This window comes from Pyrgilauda ruficollis, unplaced genomic scaffold, assembly GCF_017590135.1.
Source record: "Pyrgilauda ruficollis isolate IOZ18807 unplaced genomic scaffold, ASM1759013v1 scaffold94, whole genome shotgun sequence".
NCBI classification, from domain to species: domain Eukaryota; kingdom Metazoa; phylum Chordata; class Aves; order Passeriformes; family Passeridae; genus Pyrgilauda; species Pyrgilauda ruficollis.
The window spans coordinates 1150293-1170461 of NW_024531488.1; the positions used below are offsets into that span (position 1 = coordinate 1150293).

General features: G+C 41.6%; 1 protein-coding gene across 8 annotated transcripts in view; it reads right to left on the reverse strand.

The window, feature by feature from the left end:
• Positions 1–18140: 18140 nt before the first annotated feature.
• SLF1 (SMC5-SMC6 complex localization factor 1) overlaps positions 18141–20169 on the reverse strand; it is a 35061-nt gene continuing 33032 nt past the window's right edge. For 4 of the 8 annotated variants that reach the window (XM_041489452.1, XM_041489451.1, XM_041489453.1 and 1 more), the window contains exon 18: positions 18147–19407. In XM_041489452.1, the coding sequence (XP_041345386.1) occupies positions 18911–19407 (497 nt within the window). In that variant the 3' untranslated portion in view covers positions 18147–18910. Of the gene's footprint in view, positions 19408–20169 lie in introns of all 8 variants that reach the window. The other 4 variants (XM_041489459.1, XM_041489458.1, XM_041489457.1 and 1 more) reach the window with 3 other exon arrangements.

Below are 20169 nucleotides of genomic sequence, written 5' to 3' on the forward strand. Positions count from 1 at the left end.
CAATGTAACAGATACAATGAGTCAATCTAAAATGGAGAATATATACTGCTACTTGGTGGTCAAAGATATATGAGATAGTCAAATCATGTGAACTAAACCTACAAAACATCTAAATCTGACTCAGAAATTTCTCATATTTTATTTGTGAGCATTAATATTTTTATCCAGTAAGTCACCATTACAACTTTCTATGTTTTATATATTACAAGAGAAATACAATGTAGTGGAACATACTGCACTTAAGTTTTAGCAGTTTTTTTAAAATTTCAGACCCTGATGTTAACTCCTGGTGCAACATTTTTCTATGTGGTAGGGCTGTTTATAAGACAGTGAGAAACACCAAGTGAAAATCTCTTTCTGGAGCTCCCAAAAGCAGTTCCTTCTGTCTTTATCATTCCATTGTAAGACCTAAAAATCTCTGTTTCAAAATACTGCCAGGTTTGTCACTGATTGCCTGTCATATTTTTCTACATGTACCAGTAGTCTTCATTTGTACTACATAGCTTAGCTCTAATGGGTAAAATTAACTCCATTACTGCTTTGGGTGTCATGCTGTGAACACTTTTTGTGCATATAACTATTTTAATATGGATATCTTGCAAAAAAGCTTTTTCATTCAAATTACAAGATCATATTAATATGCTTTATGGTATAACATTGCCTGTTACCAATGTGAAATACTGTGTAGAGGAAAAAAATGCAGTTGTGGTAAAACTGATATATCAGGGTTTTTTCGTTAGTTAATACTGTCAGTTCTTCTGATACAACCTTTCCCTACTGCATGGAAACTGCATTATCTTATGAATTACATGGAACATAGATGAGAAACATTTACATTTCAAATGTCTTAGTGGCCACTGCATAACGAGTACTTGGGGATATATTCTGGTAGCTGCATGCAGACTTCCAAACTCAGCTCCCCAAATAGTGAGCGGAGACTCATTCCTGAGGGACTACTTGTGCACAGCTCCTCATTATTAGCTCCCAGTGACATTAAAGGGGATTTTTGCCCAGGGGAGAGTGATAGGACTGCATCCTCCAGGGGGGCTGTGGTCCTCTCTGGATTACCTCTCACTGGTTGCAATTGCAGATAAAGTTATATTGCACTACTCTAAAAATACTTTTTGAAAAGTCTATTTAGAAATACTTTGCAAGCACATGTGACTATGTATTTGTCCAAAGAAATATGTGTTAGTTGCATTGCTCATGAAGGATCATCCTGGATTTCTTTGTTTTGCAGATAAGATGATAGCCAAGTTCTTATGTGACAGTTACTTTGATCTTTCTGTTTGTACATTTAAAAGAATGCCAATCAAATGAATGGTCTATAGAAAGCCTTGGACTTAAACAAGCTCTTGTTACATCATGACTTTGAAAGAGTTTAATTTTGCAGCTTGTGTAACCTTTTGGCTGTATCCTACCTGAAGAGCAACATACTATTGATGAAATCAGAAGCACTGGTCAGCCTATTCTGTTTTAAAAAAAACCAAATTTGTGACTCAACAAGATGTGAATATTTGTTGCCTGTTGTCAGTTTCACACATTTCTTTAATACACTGCAAGCCTTGTACCTTCTTAACGTTGCCCACCAGCCTGTGTGTGATTTCTTGTCTTTTTTATTGTACACCATTTCAAATGTCTACTTTGGTGGTAATATCTCAGCTGGTTATGCATGTTTCCAAAATTAAACACACTTCTAAACATCGCTCAATTAGATATTCTGAAGCCTCTGTCTTTGAAATTCTATGTTGTCGTTTTTCCATGAGTGCTTTGATGGGCAAGTGAATTTCTTTGCACAGGATTTTAGTATTTTAAGTTCTATATCATGCAGGGATGGGCTGGGGGCAGGGGGAGGAGAGACAATAAGCATCTGTTTGTTGAAAAACAGGGAACTCCTTTTAAATGCTTCAGTCACTCAAAACTGATCTCACTGATAATATAACACACAGAGGCAAGGCTAAGAATGCTGATTGATTAAATATGATTCTCCTGCCACAACAAGACAATTTAAAATAAAAATTTAAATAGTTTGTGAGTGAGCCCATTTGCACTATCTGCAGTTTGTTCATGCTGCTTTGTGTAGGTGGCCTCTGTAAAGAGCCAATCCTCTCTTATGCCATGAATATTCCAACATATCTTCCTTTTCCAGACTGATTCTGAAGTCCCTTTCTAACCTGTTGGATTTGGCAGGTTTATTCCAAAAGCAACTTGTCTGTTCATAAACAATCAAAAAAGAATAAGGCATTCACAATCACGACATTGTCTCTGTTCCCAGTAAATAAAATTTAACTTTATGTAAGTTCATAGAAAATTATTATTTAGTTGGGGTCCATATTTAGACTGGATGTCAGAGCACTCAGAATTCACTAAAGCTGATTAATCTGAGAGGCTGATTGTTACATTCCTGCTGATAACTCACAGTACAGAGTTTGCTTACCCTGTTTTTACAGTTGTTCCTCCTTGTAGGAATACCTAAGTATTTTTCATAATACCAATGAGCTTCTAACTGGAAGAGCTGCAGTATTATAACATAGTATTTTAAATACAAGTGGAATAACAAGAAAGTAATTAAGCAGTCTGCATACAGTCTATCAGCTAATTTGGTCCCTTAGAGCACAGGCTTCAGCAACAAGAGGAAGAGCTGCCAGCAAATGCACTGCATGATGCTAAGGTATTTAACGTGAAGATAATCCAGGAGCATGAAGCAAAGGAGGTAAAGGAAAACTTATTTCTTTCATCATTCTTAGATTACACATGCTACAAAACATAATGAAAAGCTTTGCAGCTCTCTGCTCAGCAGGCAGGGTTCCCAACCTGTGGTTTAACTGACTTGTGGTTTACACAGAGATTGAGTCCTTTGTGGCAGAAACTCTTCAGCTGACACTGACCCACTTGCATCTGCACCTCAACTTTCAGAGTCTGCTCCAAGCGTCTACCACCTCCTCAATGAATGCTAACAGCAAAAGGTATTGGCTTTTTGTTGAGTTGGGTACTCAACAAAAAAAATCTCTTTTCCATTGTTTTTGCCACATTATAGGACTGACCTTGCTGATTTGCAGTGTGGTGCACTGACCATTTCTCTGACTTGCAAAAATTTAGACCTCAGAACCAGACGGCTGTGCATATATATCCTTGAGTTACATTCATAAAAGGAGGGGTTTTTTCTGCCTCCTGAACAAATATGGTAAAAAAAAAAAAGAAAACTATTTTCCTACCCCATAGGATTTTTAGCCCTGGGACATGTAACAAGCTCAACAAGCAAATGTACTTGTATCAGGAGGAGTGTGTTGTTTACAGTAATGAGATAATGACTTGATCAGAAGACATGAGCCTGGAAAGTAAAGCAAGTCCTTTTCTAAACTGCATTTGTATTATTCAGGCTGAGTGTTCCTGTTGGGAAAAGGGAAGAAGAAATGGGGAAGGATTGCTTAAATAAAATATTTACTGAAAAACTGGGTAACTCCCAAATATATCTTAAATTTTTGCAGGATTTTCTTTTTTAAGGATTGGGACTTGAGTAAAAGACAAGTCTTTCTCCACTATGTTTCTAGAAGTATCTTTCTTACTTAGAAGAAAGTTCAGTCACTGCCATTTGCTGAGGCAGAGTACAGTTTTGAGAAGACAGGATTGGAAAAGAGTTGGGGAAGAATTATAGTGGATTATAATGCTGGAAGCAGCCTGTTCCTGTTTTCTCTTCGCAATGTAGATACATACTTTCCCCTGACCTGCTTATGGAGACCACAGCTCAAAACCACAGTTGCATTCAGACAGTTCCAAGAGCCACCCCATTCCCCATCTCTTCCCAACTTTAGACACTGCTGTGGCATGCCATGGAGGTGGCCCTACACCTCTGAATGTAAAGGGTCCCTCTCTCCTTTTGTCCACTTCGGCCTGCAGTCTCTACATGACCAAACTCTTCATTTCCTGGTCACCATTGATACTAGCAATTAAACCTTAACTAGAAACTGCCATGTCATCCTCGCCTGCTTCTTCTCCCTATTTGTTTTTTTGATAGGCTGCTTTTCCTCATCCACATTCTTTGACTAATTCACCTTTTCATAGATACAACTCCTTGACAATAAGGTCAAAGCTTCAGCTGCTGGTTTCATGTCAGCACTTCAGGTTTCCCTCACATACCTCCTACCTGAAGCTCAATGTTAAGATTCTCACTGCTGCATTAAGTAGTCATACATACCTGTCTTTCATCAGCTCTGCTTCTCTTGGACCTGCAGTGACTCCCATCTAGACCAATGTCCTCACACATGCAGACTTTGACTCCTCCCTGGTGGTGATATATTTTGAAGCTGTTCTTTACGACAATGCAGAAAAGAATAGTCGAGGAAATTAAAATGAGTTTAAAGGAGAAGAAATTTCTGGAAGTTTTATAACTGTTCCTGCAACATGCATGCATCTTGCTGTTGGTTACTGGCTTCTGAAATGTCTGAGCTTGCAGTTTTGCTCTGCTCCAGTTAAAGCATTTGGACCTCTGTGCGATTTGCATCAAGTCATAGTAGGCAATTGATGTGGGGGGAAAACAATTAATATAGATGCATGCCAAAGCAGAAAACCTACAGTTTATGAAGTTTGTGTCTAAAGTTAGCAATTGTAGCAAGCATGGGTTGCTAGGGGCTGAACAGGATTGTTTTAATATATTCTCCGTCACAGAAAACAGGCTTTCACTATGCAATTTACTGTTCTTTGTAAAATTCTCTGATTCATAATTAAGTACAGCACTATGATTTTTGCAGTTTGGGTTCCTTCTCTACAGGGTAATGTGTAGGCTGCACTTTGAGTAGACATCTTCATAACAAAGAATGGCACTTGAAAAAGAAATTAATTTTTTAATTACCTGACACTTTCCGTCACTTGGTGTCAAAGCTGTCAACTGCCAGGAAGTTTAAAGCCAGGGTTTATGTTTATCTTTTTTAAGTTGTGATAAAGCAAAGTTCTGATAAAGTGAAGGGAGAGTCAAAAGAGAATCACAGGTGCACACTGCCTGTATGAGGTGGGGATTTTGCATCTGCCAGTCAGATGCCACAAGAAAAGTATGCAATATTTTGTTTATTTTATGGATTATTTTATGGTTCACCTGAGAGCCAGACAACTTCATCTAGATAGGTATGAAAGCCAGTCAGTAGTAGGAAACTGGCCTCACGTATTATTGGGGGTACAGAGTTGAACACTGAAGTGCGCTCTCCCAGAGCTGCCAAAAATGCATGGCTGACAGTAATTGGGACTATCTTGGCTGTAACAGAGGAGACTCGAGATGAAGTTCCTGTGAAGAGCCTTACAGAGCATCTGCGCAGCTGCCTCATCTCAAACAAGTGTATTACTTAATCTTTTTTGTGAGTAATGATCAGTGTACAATATGAATATACATAATGGTGCAAGAGAAGGAGGGAGTTTCTTGGGCCTTCTCCATATCAACCTGAATGTTAAACCCTCTTTCTAGTATGAATACACAGTTGAGGATACATGACATACATCACTGCAGCTGACTGAGAAGTCCTGAGCTTTTAGAAGCCCCAGTTTCCAGTCTGAAACTTCAGTTCCATTGCACAGAGTGGGCTGATACTGGAAGCAGCCATTCCCGTTACATCACACATTCATGCAACGAGGCCACATTATGTCAATGATAAGAAATATGTAAACTCTGATGTTATTTAGAAATAATATGTTTCAAAACTAATTTCTTAGTCCAGACATTCAGTGAGTAAATGCAGCTGGCAGCTTTTCTCTTAATTTCAGCCCTATTCAGGCCTGTTACCAAAGGCAGACATTTGGCCATGAAAGAACTGCAGACACATAATATATGTAGACTCCATATAATAGACTCTGCTATTATATGAGGAAATAAATTCTCAATCTTAACTCCTAACCAGGCTACTTAAGCCAGAGGACACAGATGAGGTGGACAAGTATTTTTCTAAGGCATGTGATATTAAAATGGAGGAAGTTTGATGGGCGAGCTATTTGATGGTTAAGGAATTGGCTGGATAGCTGCACCCAAAATGTTGCAGCCAACAAACAGCTGGATGTCGAAACAGAGAACAGTAGTAAGTGGTGTGGTTGAGGGGTCTGTCCTAGGACCAATACTATTCAGTATCATCATCAATGACATAGTGGGATTGAGCATACTCTTAACAAATTTGCAGGTGACACCAAGCTGAGTGGTGCAGTTGATTTACTGGAGGGTGAGGATGTGTATCAGGTTTTCAAAAATCAAGTGTCTTTTGACGGATGGAAGAAGGATACAGCTTTGAAAACTGGCATGGTTTATCTTCAGAGTAGAACTGAAAGCATCCTACCACCCAAACCACAGCTAAAACATGATGAGGGGTCAGGAGGATGAGCAGGTGAGATCAAAGCTTTTCGTTCATCAAAGGAAAAGCCACTCTTACGCTGTAGCTTGTCTAAAATGAAGACCGTGTTTCCACAAGGACTGATAAAACACCTTCAATTTCTCAAAAACTGTTAGAAGTGCTTGGAGGTCATATTCCCCCCTCAGAAAGAAGTCTTACTCTGGTAATAGAGGCAATAGCTAAGGGGGGTGTCGATATAGCCCTGAACACTTGCCAGCTGACCTCTGCCAGCAGGGGACAGAGGTCAGCTTCAGCATTGCTCGTGGAGGGCAGGTACAGACATGCAGAGTTGTGATTGTGACAATCACAGCTCAGATGATGTGAAGCTTCCCCTGCTGCAGATCCTCAGTTTAAGTGTAGAGGCATGGCACTTGCCCTAGACAGAAAACTGCAGTTTCAGTTTCTGTTCAGTATGGGTGGACTCAAACCCATGATGCATATTTCATAAGATGATGCTCTGGTAGACATGAGGCTGTTCAGACGAAGGAAGAGGGATAGTGGATCTAATCAATTAGAGTATCGATCCTCTTTGCAGCTGGAGCTCAGTAGAGAAGGAGATCCAAAACTGACTGTTCAAGAGACAGCAGAGGCAGAGAGAGGCTGCAGCCTTGAAGGCTCCCAGTGGATAACAGAAAAATTTGGAAATAGAACTAGCAAAAATTTATGCAATTTTCATGAAAATATTGCAGAAAAAAGAGTGTACATATGCTCCCCAGCAGGAGAAAAGAAAGGAAGCCTTCTCCCCCTTTGAAGACACTCTGACCTACAGAGATTTCTGGGGTAGGATACACTTTTGAAAGATAAGTTCCCATTCTGCTTTGTAGGGACCTCTCTCCCGTAGTGTCACTACACAGAAGCCTAGAGAGGACTTGAAAGGTTTCCTCTGGAATAGACACTTGCTAGAAACTCGTTTGTCTTTTATTTACAGGCCTTCACAATCCTGCACAAAATTTGTGCTTAAATTTATAAAAAGCAAATATTTGAAACAACAGCCTGATTGCCTCTTTGTAGTCTACTATGCAAAGGAAGTTTTTTTGCTCTTTCCACGTGGACAGCCCAAAATGAAACCCTCTAGCAGATGCACAGAGTGTTGTTCATTGATGGCTTGCAGTCACTGTAGGCAAACAAGATAATACCAAAGCAACTCTTCATGTCTTAAACCTCGTACTTCTGAGGTACAACATGAAGTTGAATATTGCGAGGCGGCTTCCAGCCGGGCTACGCCTGGTGGGCTGCCTTGGCCAGGATAGCTCAGGGAGGCTCAGCACAGCATCCGAATTCCCAAGCAGCTCCCAGGTGCAGGCAACCTAAGCAAGCTTAAGTGATTTTATCTCTTAGTGATTATCAGCTCATTGTGATTTCAGCTCTTTAGCTTGCTGGTGCTGCAGCAGCAGACGCTGGGAGAGAGAGGAGAAGGCAGTGTGAAGTTCTGAAGAATCCTTTATTGGTCGATGAAGGTTCTCAGTGACAGCTCTTCTGTCAAACCAGGCAGATTCAGGGGTTTATATACTTTACAGGGGTTTTGGAAATTGTCCAATAGTAAAGGTCAGGGGAAAGTGACCTATAGGCTTACAGAGAGATAAGAGGGGTCCAAAAGGCGGAATAGAGGGGATTCTAAGGCCCAGTCACCGTGACTTGGCATTTCCTAGCTCAGGCTTCTGACCTCCAAGGAGCCATTGCAGGCCCTGGGCCTGCTACAGTTGAAAGAGTTTTTTTTTTAATTTGAGAAGAAAGCAAAGCAAACCACACCGAACCAAAAAACTACTCTGTTTCTGGGTAGAACAGGGTTAATTTTTGCAGTAGCTGGGTGTGAGAATGGCCAGCACAGAGAGGCCATTCTGTATCACTTCCTGCCATTGCACCTTCTGAAAAAGGACTCTCTTCTGGAAAAAAAGGGTTTCTTCCAGTCAAGAAATTGAGGCAGAGGGAGCTCTCTGGTATTGTCTGTTGTTGGAAGGGTCTCCATTCACCCCTGAACAACTACAGGACCTTGTTAAAGTAGCAGAATATTTGAAAGAAAAATGGTGTGGCAGTTCCAGACAGGAGGGAAGTTCTACAATGAGCCTGGACCCTGACTACCGTTTATTGGACACTGCATGAAACTAGACTGCAGCCTCAAGTGGAAGAGGAGGAAAGCAGAAAAACAGGCAGTGGGGCCATGCAAACTGCATGTGAACCGCAGGAACAACCCAGTGCCAGCAGAAGTTGCCCCTATAAAGAAGAAGAAATCCAAAGCCAAATCAGTTTCTTTAGTAAGGGATGAAGAGGAAGCAGGACCCTCACAACAGAAGGAAGAGGCAGGGCCAGAGATAACCACTGACCTGTATCCCTGGGTGCACTGTGAGATCTGCAGAGATTTCGCCACTAGCTGGATCAGCCCTGGCTGCTCCAATGCTGCCACATCATGGCCCATGATATGAAACTAGATGGTAGTGAAGCCAAACAGCTGGAATCCCTGTCCCAAGATCTGGGCATTGACAAGGGCATTGGGAAGGGAACAGAAGCTCTCAGCCTTTGGAGGTGACTCCTGTCAAATATGAGAGGAAGGTACTCTCTCAAGATGATCCAGTAGTGCACCCAGGCAGGTGGGACACCATCTAGGGACCAATAAGCGACTCTCGGGGTGTGGTTTTGAGGCCTATAACAACTCAGAACAACAGGAGAAGAGAGGGTTGGGATAGGGATTGGATCTCAGGGTGAGGGACAGGGAACTCTCTGGAACAAAGGGTAGGGTTTGGTCTGATGGACAGGGCAAAGGGGCCAGGTTGACTTGACAGACAGGGAAAGATCTGGGAGGGGATTCTTTGAGGGACAGTTGGGTAGGAGGACACAACACAGGGAAGAAACTAACTTCAATAACTCAGGGGACACTTGAACATATCACAAGATAACAAAACAATCAACTTAATAAACGAATGTACAGGATTGTGTGGATCCAATGGCCTGGCATGTCAGTCCCACAGGACTATCAAGATTTAGTTGACACCCGCACATGACATACCCTGATGCCATCAAGATATGCAGGGGCAGAATTCATCTCTATTTCTGGGGTGACAGGGGGATCCCAATACATGACTGTACTGGAACCTGAAGTGACCCTGACTGGGAATGAATGGCAAACACACCCCACTGTGACTGGCCCAGAGGCCCTGTGCTTCCTTGGCAGAGATTGCCTCATGAGAGGGTATTTCAAAGACCCAAAAGAGCCTTGCTGGGCTTTTGGGAGAGCTGTAGAGCCAGAGGAAGTTAGGCAGCTGAACACCTTGCCTGGTCTCTCAGAGGACCCCTCTGCTATGGGGCTGCTGAAGGTAGAACACCATCACTACCACAACAGTGCACCTTTGATAACACCACACCAGCTGGGACTCTGTGCGCCCCCATCCATGAGATGATTCACGAACTGGAGAATCAGGAAGTAGCCAGCAAGACTTGCTCACGCTTTAATAGCCTTCTGTGGCCACTGTGTAAGTCCAGTGGACAGTGGAGACTGACAGTGGGCTACTACGGCCTGAAGGAAGTCACATCACCACTGAGCGCTGCTGTGCCAGACATGCTGGAACTTCAGTATGAGCTAGAGTCCAGGACAGTCAAGTGGTGCCACCACTGACATTGCAAATATGTTTTTCTCCATGTCTCCAGCAGCAGAGTGCAGGCCACAGGGTATTTTGTATTGCATCCAATACACTGGAACCAACTGCCCGGGGTGGAAAGACATGCTCACTATTTGCCTTGGACTGATCCACACTGCTCTGGAAAAGGCTGAGGCTCCAGAACACTTGTAATACATTGAGGATGTCATTGTGTGGGACAAAACAGTAGAGAAAGTTTTTGAGGAAGGAGAGAAGATAATAGAAATCCTTCTGAATAATTTTGTCATAAACCATAGCAAGGTCAAGGGACATGTCCAGGAAATTCAGTTTGTAGGAGTAAAATGGCAAGATGGAAACATGAGATTCCAGTGTGGTCAAAAAAGTAGCAGCTGTGTCCTCACCAACCACCAAAAAGGAAACACAGGCTTTCCTAGGTGCTGTGGGTTTCTGGAAGATGCATATTCCAGATTACAGTCACATTGTAAACCCTCTTTGTCATGTGACCCAGAATGATGTAAGTGACAAGGTTTTAAACAAATCAAACAGGAGATTTTTGCTGCAGTAGCCCTGGGGCCAGTGAGGACAGCAAAGATGTGAAAAATGGCTCAACACTGCCTGCCTGGAGTCTCTGGAAGAACAACTGAGGAGACTAGAGGATGAACCCTTGGGTTCTGGAGTCTGAAATACAAAGGATCTGAGCCCTACACCCCAAATAAAAAAAAAAAGAGATTCTGGCAGCTTCTGAAGGAGTTCAAGCTACTTCAGAAGTGTTTGGCACCAAAGCACAGCTTCTCCTGGCACCCTGACTGCCAATGCTGGGCTGGATGTGCAAAGGAAAAAACCCTTCCACACACCATGGCACTGATGTCACATAGAGTAAGTGGATTGCACCAATCATACAGTGTGCTCAAGCAGAAACCCCAATCAGGGATCTTCGAAGTCATCATGAAGTGGCCTGAAGGTGAAAATTTCAGACTATCATCATGATCATAGGAGGAGAAGGTGACATGTGCTGTGGTAGTCTCTCCATATATTCAGATACCAGAAACAGTAATACACTCTTTTTACTGATGATTCTTGCCATGTTGTAGGGCTACATGGAAAATAAAAAGCTGCTGTATGGAGTTCTACATGGCATGATGTTGTATTGCACTAAACAGTTTATTTAGTTGTTATTTTTGCACTGGATGTTTGGTAATTTGCACTGTCCCATGGTCTGTCCCATTTCCCCTTCCCCCCGCCTGCCCAAAAGCCCTGGTGGTGATGGTTTGTCCCAGGTTCACTCCTCCCCTCGCCCCCTTCTCACTTGTATCCCATTGGCTGTGGTCCTCTTCCTCCACCCCCCATGCCCCTGGGCTTAAAAGTCTCCCACCATGAGATATTCCATCTCTTTCTCTCCTGGGATGCCACGTGCTTCTTGTGTAGGATCCCCTGGAGTAATTCCACAATAAAGCCGTGGGATTGATGGTCCCGAGAGGAGAAGAGCACCTCCAGTCTTTTATTTTTGCTCTTGTAAAGGCTGCAAGGGGCCAGGGTCCAGAGTTAGTCGGATCGGACCTGCATGGCCCCTGGAGAGACCAGCCAATTTTACAGCATGTCACAGTATCTGGAGGGACAGGGTGCATCAAGTCAGGTCGCAGAGCTGAAAGCCATCCAGCTGGCTTTAGATATTGCTGAATGAGAGAAATGGCCAGCGCTGCACCTCTGCACTGACTTCTGGATGACAGTAAATGCACTGCAGGGGTGGCTGCACCAGGCTGCTGAATTTTGAGAAGACACTGTTGCCCAGGTCAGAGAAGCTGGCTGTAAAAGTATGTCATGTAGATGGACTTGTTCCCAGGAGTTGGGCTACTGAAGAGCATTTCAAGAATGGACAGGTGAATTGGGCTGCCACGATTAAACTGTCTCAGGTGGATGTGGATGAGGACTGGGAGCATAAGGGTGAATTACTTCTGGCTGGTGGGCCTATGATGCTGCAGGGCAGCAGGGAAGAGAAGTAGCAATACAGATGGGCTCGTGGCTTAACTATGGGGTGAATTTAACGACAGACACTATTTCCCAGGTGATCCATAACTGTGAAACATGCACTGATCAAGCAGGCCAAACAGGCACAGCCCCTGTGGTGTGGTGGATTATGGTCAAAATATAAATATGGGGATGTTTGGCAGGTTAATTACCTGCCAAATTAGATAATCACACTCCTGCAAACCCACCAAGGCAGGCCTATGTGCTGACAGTGGTGTAAAAAACTACTGGATGGCTGGAGGTATACCCTGTTCCACTACCAGGAGCACCAGCTTGGGCCTTGAAAACCACAAGAGGCAAATTTCTCTGTGTCAGTATTCTTTAACAACTGGTATAAGCTAAATATTCACTCTTCCACTGTTTAATTTCTGCTACATTCAAAATTGTTGGCAAATTTCCAGCATCAGCTAGATGGTTCTTCCAAAAGACTAAAGGAATTAGCACTGAAAGAACTCTGAAAGAGGATCTCAATTTCTTAGCTGGACTTGAACTTGGGTTTTCTTCCTCCTTTTGTTCCCTTTCCAGCCAGCAGTATCTTTGAATGTGAATATGAAGTACTTCCTGATGTTGTTGAAAATCATCAAAATAGTCTAATTTCCCTTTTTTTCAAATGTATATTATCATCAGCTATAAGGAGACAGGCATATTGTTTCTTAATACTTCTAATTATTTTTGGATCAATTTAATTGTGGTCTCCAAACACTGTTTCACAGATGTCTGTGTAGATATTGTTACTGGAGCTCTGCAGCTTTACTGTTTCATCTCTTCTACAGGGAGTTCAGTGCTTGCCTCCTGGACAGTATACTGAGCTCATCCATTTTTTTAAAAAAGGCATTTTTTATTTACTCAGATGCCTAAAATATGCTATTATAATTGTATTTATTGATAGCCTGACTTAAACCAGCTTAGACTAATCAGAATCCTTTTTTCCCCCTTCAAGAAGATTAGAAGTTTGGTTGATAAATCAGGTGCACTTCCCTATCTTTATGTGAATATGAGCACAGAGATGAATATTTTCCAAAGTTATTTTTAGGGCTGTTTTCCTAAAAAATGCATAATTTCACATCCTAATAAATATGATGACAAATTTAGGAATTTCTAAGGATCTTTATATATAATAATTGGATTATTGTAATTTCTTCATATGCATTTAACATATTAAAATCTGAGTTATTTGACAGATTTTTAAATTTATTCACTTGGAAAAAATAATTGATCTTGAAATGATTACAGAGTGAAGTCTGTACTTACCTGAAAATAAGCTGGAGTTGGATCCCTTTGAATTTACTGGGCGCTTTTCACCACATAGGAGCATGGCACTGTGCTAATGCTCAGTGTGGGCTTGGACAAAGGGGCTTACTGTCATAGAACCATACTTTAGGTTGGAAAAAACCTCTGAGATCACCAAGTCCAACCCTTAACACAGCACTGCCAAGCCCACCACTAAACCATGTCCACATCTCAACTTTTAAATCCCTCCAGGAGTGGTGACCTCACCATTGCCCTGAGTAGCCTGTATCAGGGCTTGACAACCTCTTCCATGAGATTTTTCCTGAAAATAATCCAGCCTAAACCGGGTGCAACTTGAGGCTGTTTCATCTTGTCCTGTCACTTGTTACTTGAGAAGAGACCGTCCCCCACCTGGCTGACTGACACCCTCCTGTCCTGCAGTTGTGGTGAGTGATAAGGTCATCCCTCAGCCTCCTTTTCTCCAGGCCAAAGTCCCCCAGCTCCCTCAGCCACTCCTCATTTGACCTGTACTCCAGACATTTCCTTAGCCCCATTGCCCTTCTCTGGACATGCTCTATCACCTCAACATTTTTCTTGTCATGAGGGTTGCAAAACAGAGCACAGTATTCAAAAGTTGATGAGGGGGATGAAACATGGTTTGGTACCTTTTGTAATACAGCAACTTAACTGCAGTCAGACTTGTAGATGGTGCAGGAAGAGCTTCAGGATTATTCAGTTAGATTGTTTAAGGGAGCTCAGACTCTGAGGTCTGAACCTCTTCTCTGTTACAACAAATTTTAAATGGGCATTGAAGCTGCAGCAATATTCAAATTTCTTATGCTAAATTTTGCTTCCATATAAAAACAAATCAACGGCAAAACTTTTGAGGCCAGACTGATATTCTGGCAGTACTTATTTGCCAGTGTGAGTGGCCATTTTGAAATCAAGAAATGCTCTGCAAAACTTCTTCCAAACAATTTTTGATGTGATGCGCTTCCTATCTTGCAATGGAGTAGCATGAAACAAAGAATATATGACACAGTGAGACGGACCAATTTTATTTTTATTTATGCCTCAGCATATATTATAGGGGTCGTACATGTGCTTGGAGGCCTGTCCGGTGGGAGGCTTGGCCTGGCAACCAAGTAAGGGCAGAGAAAGCCTCCATAATCGGGCAGTGAGTGATCCCTCGCCTTGGCCGGTGGGACAAATGCCAGGCTGGCCGAGCTGTGGGGAGGAGCCATAGCCGCTGAGAGCTGCTAGCCGCGACACCAGGCCAGTCATTTTCACTTTGGGCTTTTTAGAGCGGTCAGGGGCTCGCTCGGAGGGCCAGCTTGGCCTTTCTCCTGTGTCTCCGGCCTCCCGCCTTTTTCTCCCCGTGGTTCTGCTTTCTGCCCGTATCTGCTTCGCCCTGCATCGCCTTTTTAGCGAACCAGCTCACTGCAGGGATGACCCCGTGCTCTGCTGCCTCCCCGACGGAGCGGGCACCACTGCAGCCAGTCGCCCCCATTATTTCCCGGGCACAGCCGACGCCAGGCTGTACCCAGCCACAGCCGCCACCGTCGCTGTTAAAAACGGGACCAGACTCCCGGTACTAAAAGTGATTTCAACATTTATTATAATAAAAAGAAAGGCTTAAAACATGGGGGCCCGCGGGCCAAGCAGGAGCATTCCCGTCAAGGATGCTGCTGCGCCGGCGCTGGGTCTTCCTCAGCAGTCATGTCCCCCATCTTCCAGGCGAGCGGCACACATTTAATGGGTCAGACGCCCCTTTTTATCCTGTTTTTTTTTTTTGCCCCTCTGGATTGGTTTCTTTTTGGAACCTTCATTTGCATGAAGGTTTTAGGCGCTTGATTGGCCCATTACAGTTCTGACCAGGTTGGCTTGTTTCGCTGGGGAGTAGTGCGCTTTGCTTAGGTGTAATACGGTACGTTGAGTACCGTATTTCTTATAACTACCCTTTTAACCCCTTTTACAACATAACAACCAAACTAACAATACATGCTTAACAATTATCAACTATTTTACAAACGTTTCTAACCTATTTTTAACAGTCGCTGTGTTTCCTGCGCTGCCCGCCCCACTAACCTGCCGTAGCCTAGCGCCCAGCCCGTCGCCGCCTCCTGCGCCAGCCGCCACCGTAGCCCCCAGCGTGTTTCCCACGCTGCAGCCGCAGCCGCAGCCGCCGCCGCTGCCTGCACTCGATTCCGCCCGCAGCCGCAGCGCCCCAGCCTGGGAACCCGCAGGTGCTCCAGGGCTGCGCCTGGACCACGACAGCCTGTTCTCTGCCGACGGAGGGAACACGCAGCCGGCTGCTGTTTGGAAATGGCGCCCAGCCCGCCATGGGAGCTACGCAAACGCAGCGCTGTTCGCAGCGCACACGCTCCGCCTGCCAAGGCGGCGGTGACAGAGCGCCGGCGTTCTTGTGGTAGCGCTGTCCCTGTCTTCGTTTTCTTTCTCCGTCTCTCTTTTTTCCCTCAGTGCTCCTTTTCCTAACTCGCTTTTGTAGGAACACTTACCCTTTTTTATCAGTAAACGGGTCTCAGATCTAATATTGCTGTGTTTACGCTTTATTCTCCTCTGAGAAATCTATCAAAAAGAATCCTTCCTGACTCTCCATTTTCCAGTGGGACGGGACACAGAGTATACAGCACTGAAATTAATGCTTAATGCAACTTTTTGGGCAACTTTCAAAGCTTGACTGACATCTTTGTGTGCAAGTAAAGTTCCTGACTCGTGTATCCCAGTGTCCTCTACCGTTTGTTTTACTGCTGTCAAGTTTGCTAACCTGTTACTCACCTGACTGGGAAGCAGCATTGCAGCATCATCATCTGGTACATATATTCTCCAGCTGTATGCTGAACGTGAAAAATAATTAAGAACTTTTTAAAGGCTTAGGAAAATAGGATTGATTGGGGGAATAATACACTTTATCAAATATGTATACTTATATTCCGTATTGTATATGGAAGGATACACCTTTGTGCTTCTGAAGTATGTCAGTGTGTGAAATGTGGGCATTTAGAGAAGGGTGATTTTGTGTGTTCTTTTAGCTAAGACAGGGTACCCTACATACCAAGAGAGATTTTAAAAAGCAAACAATCACTTATTAATAGATCTCACTTTAACAGGAAAGTTTTGCTATACTGAAAGTGAACAGGTACTCTGATAAATTGGATGAAGCATATTATTTTATGTTAAATATGACAGATATGCTTAAAACCTTTTAAGGGTATGAACTTTTCAAATTTGAGTATATGTAAAACTGAACTGCAAGAACTGGGAAATAACAGGAAAACTTTGAATGTATGATCCTTTAAGAGAACATTAGAACAGAATTATGCTACCATATAAAGACTGATGATGTGCACAGACAGTTTTAGCTGAGGCTACTTCTGGAACATAATTAACGTATTTGCTAACTTTTGACTGTTTTGTTTTCCAATGTTAATTATATTAATTTAGCATATGTTACCTACATGATCTTGGAGGGAGGTACTTGATATTACTTTAAGTAGTGAAGTATGACTTTTTAAATTATTAATGTGCAGATTTTTTTTCTTTCTAAATGATATAAACAATAACAAATAATTGCAGGCACATCTTTCCTAAATAAGCAGAATCAGGCCAAAATGAATGGAATGGAAGCTTTTCCTGCTTTCATTTTAGTCAGCAGTATGTTAGAATTCTAAATATTTTAAAGGATTTGCTTTTTGAGACCCACCATAAGTTTTTCAGGGTCCTCTGAATCCCACTTACTGAAAATTCACAATTATGCATCAAATTATTGACTAAAAGCAAATGTTACTATTGTAAACTTATGTTTTGCACTCCTTAGAAAGTAAACACATAACATTTCTTTCATTTTGTTTTACAAAAGGAAATACTGAAGTTTTATTAGTCTATATCGTGTATGACAAAGGTTTTTTTAGTGTTTCTTACTAGAGAAAAATTAAAAGTGCAGAGACAGAAACAAATCCAATATGCATTGACATTTTAGGCTATTAGAGCAGGTTGTTCTGCCTGCATATATAAAAATAATAATAGGTCATTAAGCATGGAACATTTGTAAGGAAGGTCTGATTCCAAAGTCAGCTTGGTTTGAGCATCTTCTGTGGATTGCTATAAGATCATATATTTCAGCTGCAGAAAGGCTAAATGGAAATTTTAATGTGCTGCATGCCAGATGCATCAATGGAATTTAATCCCTCTGGTCTAGCAAGATCAGTTACTTAAGCAGCTCTTACTGCACACCCATTTTTTTTTTTTTCTTTTTTTTTCTTTTTTTTTTTTTTAATTATAAGTAGTGTCTATTACAGGAAAACTGGACTTTGCAATGTTGCTAATTTGTACCTACCTTTTAAAGGCTAAGTTTCTAAGTAATCTATTACTGAATCTCTTAGAAAAAAATAAATCACGTATCCTTACTCTAAAGCAGCTCTTATTTCTCTTCGCGTGGAAGGGAAAGGGATAAACTTCTGTTTGTCTCTCTTCCAGATACTAGTATAGAATTACTTAGATCTCTACAAAGATGCAGGGCAGGAATTGTAGTTGTTTCTGTATAAATGAGCAGTAAGGGTTCCCCAAAACATGTGACTCTTCTGCAACCCCAAACCCACAAGAACAATTAGGTAATTCAGCTGCCTTGCCTTCAATACCTTTTAAAGAACAGTGTGGGAATTTTTCTTAATTTAAATGTCTGATAGAATATGTAGCATATAATCCTAAATTGTTAGGTTAGGGCATTAGTTTAGAGGGTTTATCATGTGTAGTTTATGTGTACTCACAGAATGGAGAATGAAAGTTCCATATTAAGTGGGGCATAATTTTTAAGGATATCCATTCTTAGTTTCAGAATATGATGTCCAGTATATGCTTAAACTCTTGTTCTATCCTTTGTAAATTCCTCTCCCAACATAACTAGATTTCTGCCACCTTCTGTATCTTCCTTTGAGGTAGTCCCAGGAATGATACCAGATCATTACATGCCAGAGTAATGGTTTTATCAAATCACTGCAAGCCACTGTGAGTTGGAGCAGAGCCAAGGACAGCCTTAAGTTTTGCTGAGGGTGAATTCAGTTCTTCAAAGCATCATTGACTTGGAAAGCAGCAAGTGGTATGCACTGGAATTTTGCAGATCACCCAGGTGTCCGAGCCAGTCTCCTTCACTAGGTCCCTGCACAAATATAAATGAGACTACAAGCAACATAGTGCTGATGAGGAACAACATTTTCCACGTCTTTGTGTGACCATTTCTATCAAACAAAGACATGAGAAATGTTAAATATTCATTCTGTAAATATATAGTGCCTTCTCTTTTGAATTTTGCAATATGCAATTAATTTACATAATATATATATATTTTTAATAAGATGAAAATGGATAGAAGGAATTTGCTTTTCCATATGTTTTTATTTCATGACATATTTATAACATTAGCTTTATTAAAGGATAACAAAACATGTAGACACAAGCCTTTCTCAGGAAATGAAACAATCAACTGTTTGGTTTAAGTTTAGGGTCACTGCCTCCGAAAACCAAAGAGAATATGGCACAAGGCACTTAAAAAAACCCCCAAAACTTCCAAGACAGTTTAACTGAGTGTAAATGATGCAGCACATTCCTAAGATCAGACACATTCAGATCTGTTAGGCAAGTAGAAGGTAGTAACACTCAAGATTCAGCCATGTGGTTGTTTGGAATTTAACTGATAGAAAGATTTAGGCACTGACATGCTTCTACCATAGTTTCCAGAACTGCTAATAAGGCCTTTGCCTGTTCGCCAGGGAAGAACAACATGCTTTCAGATATTTCTTGAAGAAACTGTGGTAGCTTTTCAAAAGTTTCTAGCTCTTTAAAATACGTATCTACCACCCAATCTCCAGAAGATGCATTTTTCATCTTAAAGCTATCATAAACCATTACTGGAAGTACATTTGAACAAGCTATCGCTCTCAGAGTTACAGTCAGGGGTGTAGACAAATTATAAACAGAACAAAAATTAATCAGCATCTTAGTAAATGAAATCAAACACAGTTCTTTCTTCTGATTGCAAAAATCTTGTTCTCTGCATTCATAGAAGTTTTCAATGCTCTCTCCTGGATAAACAAGATTCAAAAGTTCTTCCTTTACTGCGACTGACTCGACATAATCCAGTGGCAATTTCTCATGGGAGTTCCTTTGCTCTAGAAGGACTGGCCCTTCAGGAAAAACACAAACATTAATAACAACAGCACATTTTGTGATGAATTGGCAGCTGAACAAGATTTTTGGGTTGCTTACTGCCAGAAGCCAGGTGTCTGTTTACGCTCCTTTTTTGTACCAAGTTATGTTAATATAACTGATGACTTACACATTTGCAACACAAGATAGAACCTGTAGAGAGACCCTTTGTAACAATTTCTTTACAAACTTGTATAGAGTATGCAAAAATGTAATGTTACTACTTTTGTAAAATTCTATTAAGTACTTTGTAGACTAGGTTATTTGCTGACATTAACTTCAAATTAAAGGCATGTTACTATGATGGTCTTTATTTTACTTTTCTGGATGGTGTGGCCAATCTTATGCCTTGTGCTGTGCAGCAAGGTAAAGGTGTGGGGTAGGAATCCAAGCCTTCCCCAACAACTGAGTTTAGAAATTTCATCTTAACAGATTTTTGAAACACAAAACATAATTACTCTAATAAATAGATTTAAAGTAAGTAAATGGAACATACTTATTTGTTCAGAAATAGTCTGAACAAATAAATCCTTCTGGTATTTCCTGTTTATTAGTACAAGGGACCTATTAATATTTAAAGAGCTTATATGTCTCTTGGGAAGTTTAAGAAAGGCTGCATCAGTAAGAAAAAATGAAAGCTATTAACCACTACAAGTGTTTTTCAAATATGAACACATCAGGAATCTTCTTACATAAATTTGTATTACTATGCTAAAGTAATGATACCATATTAACATGAA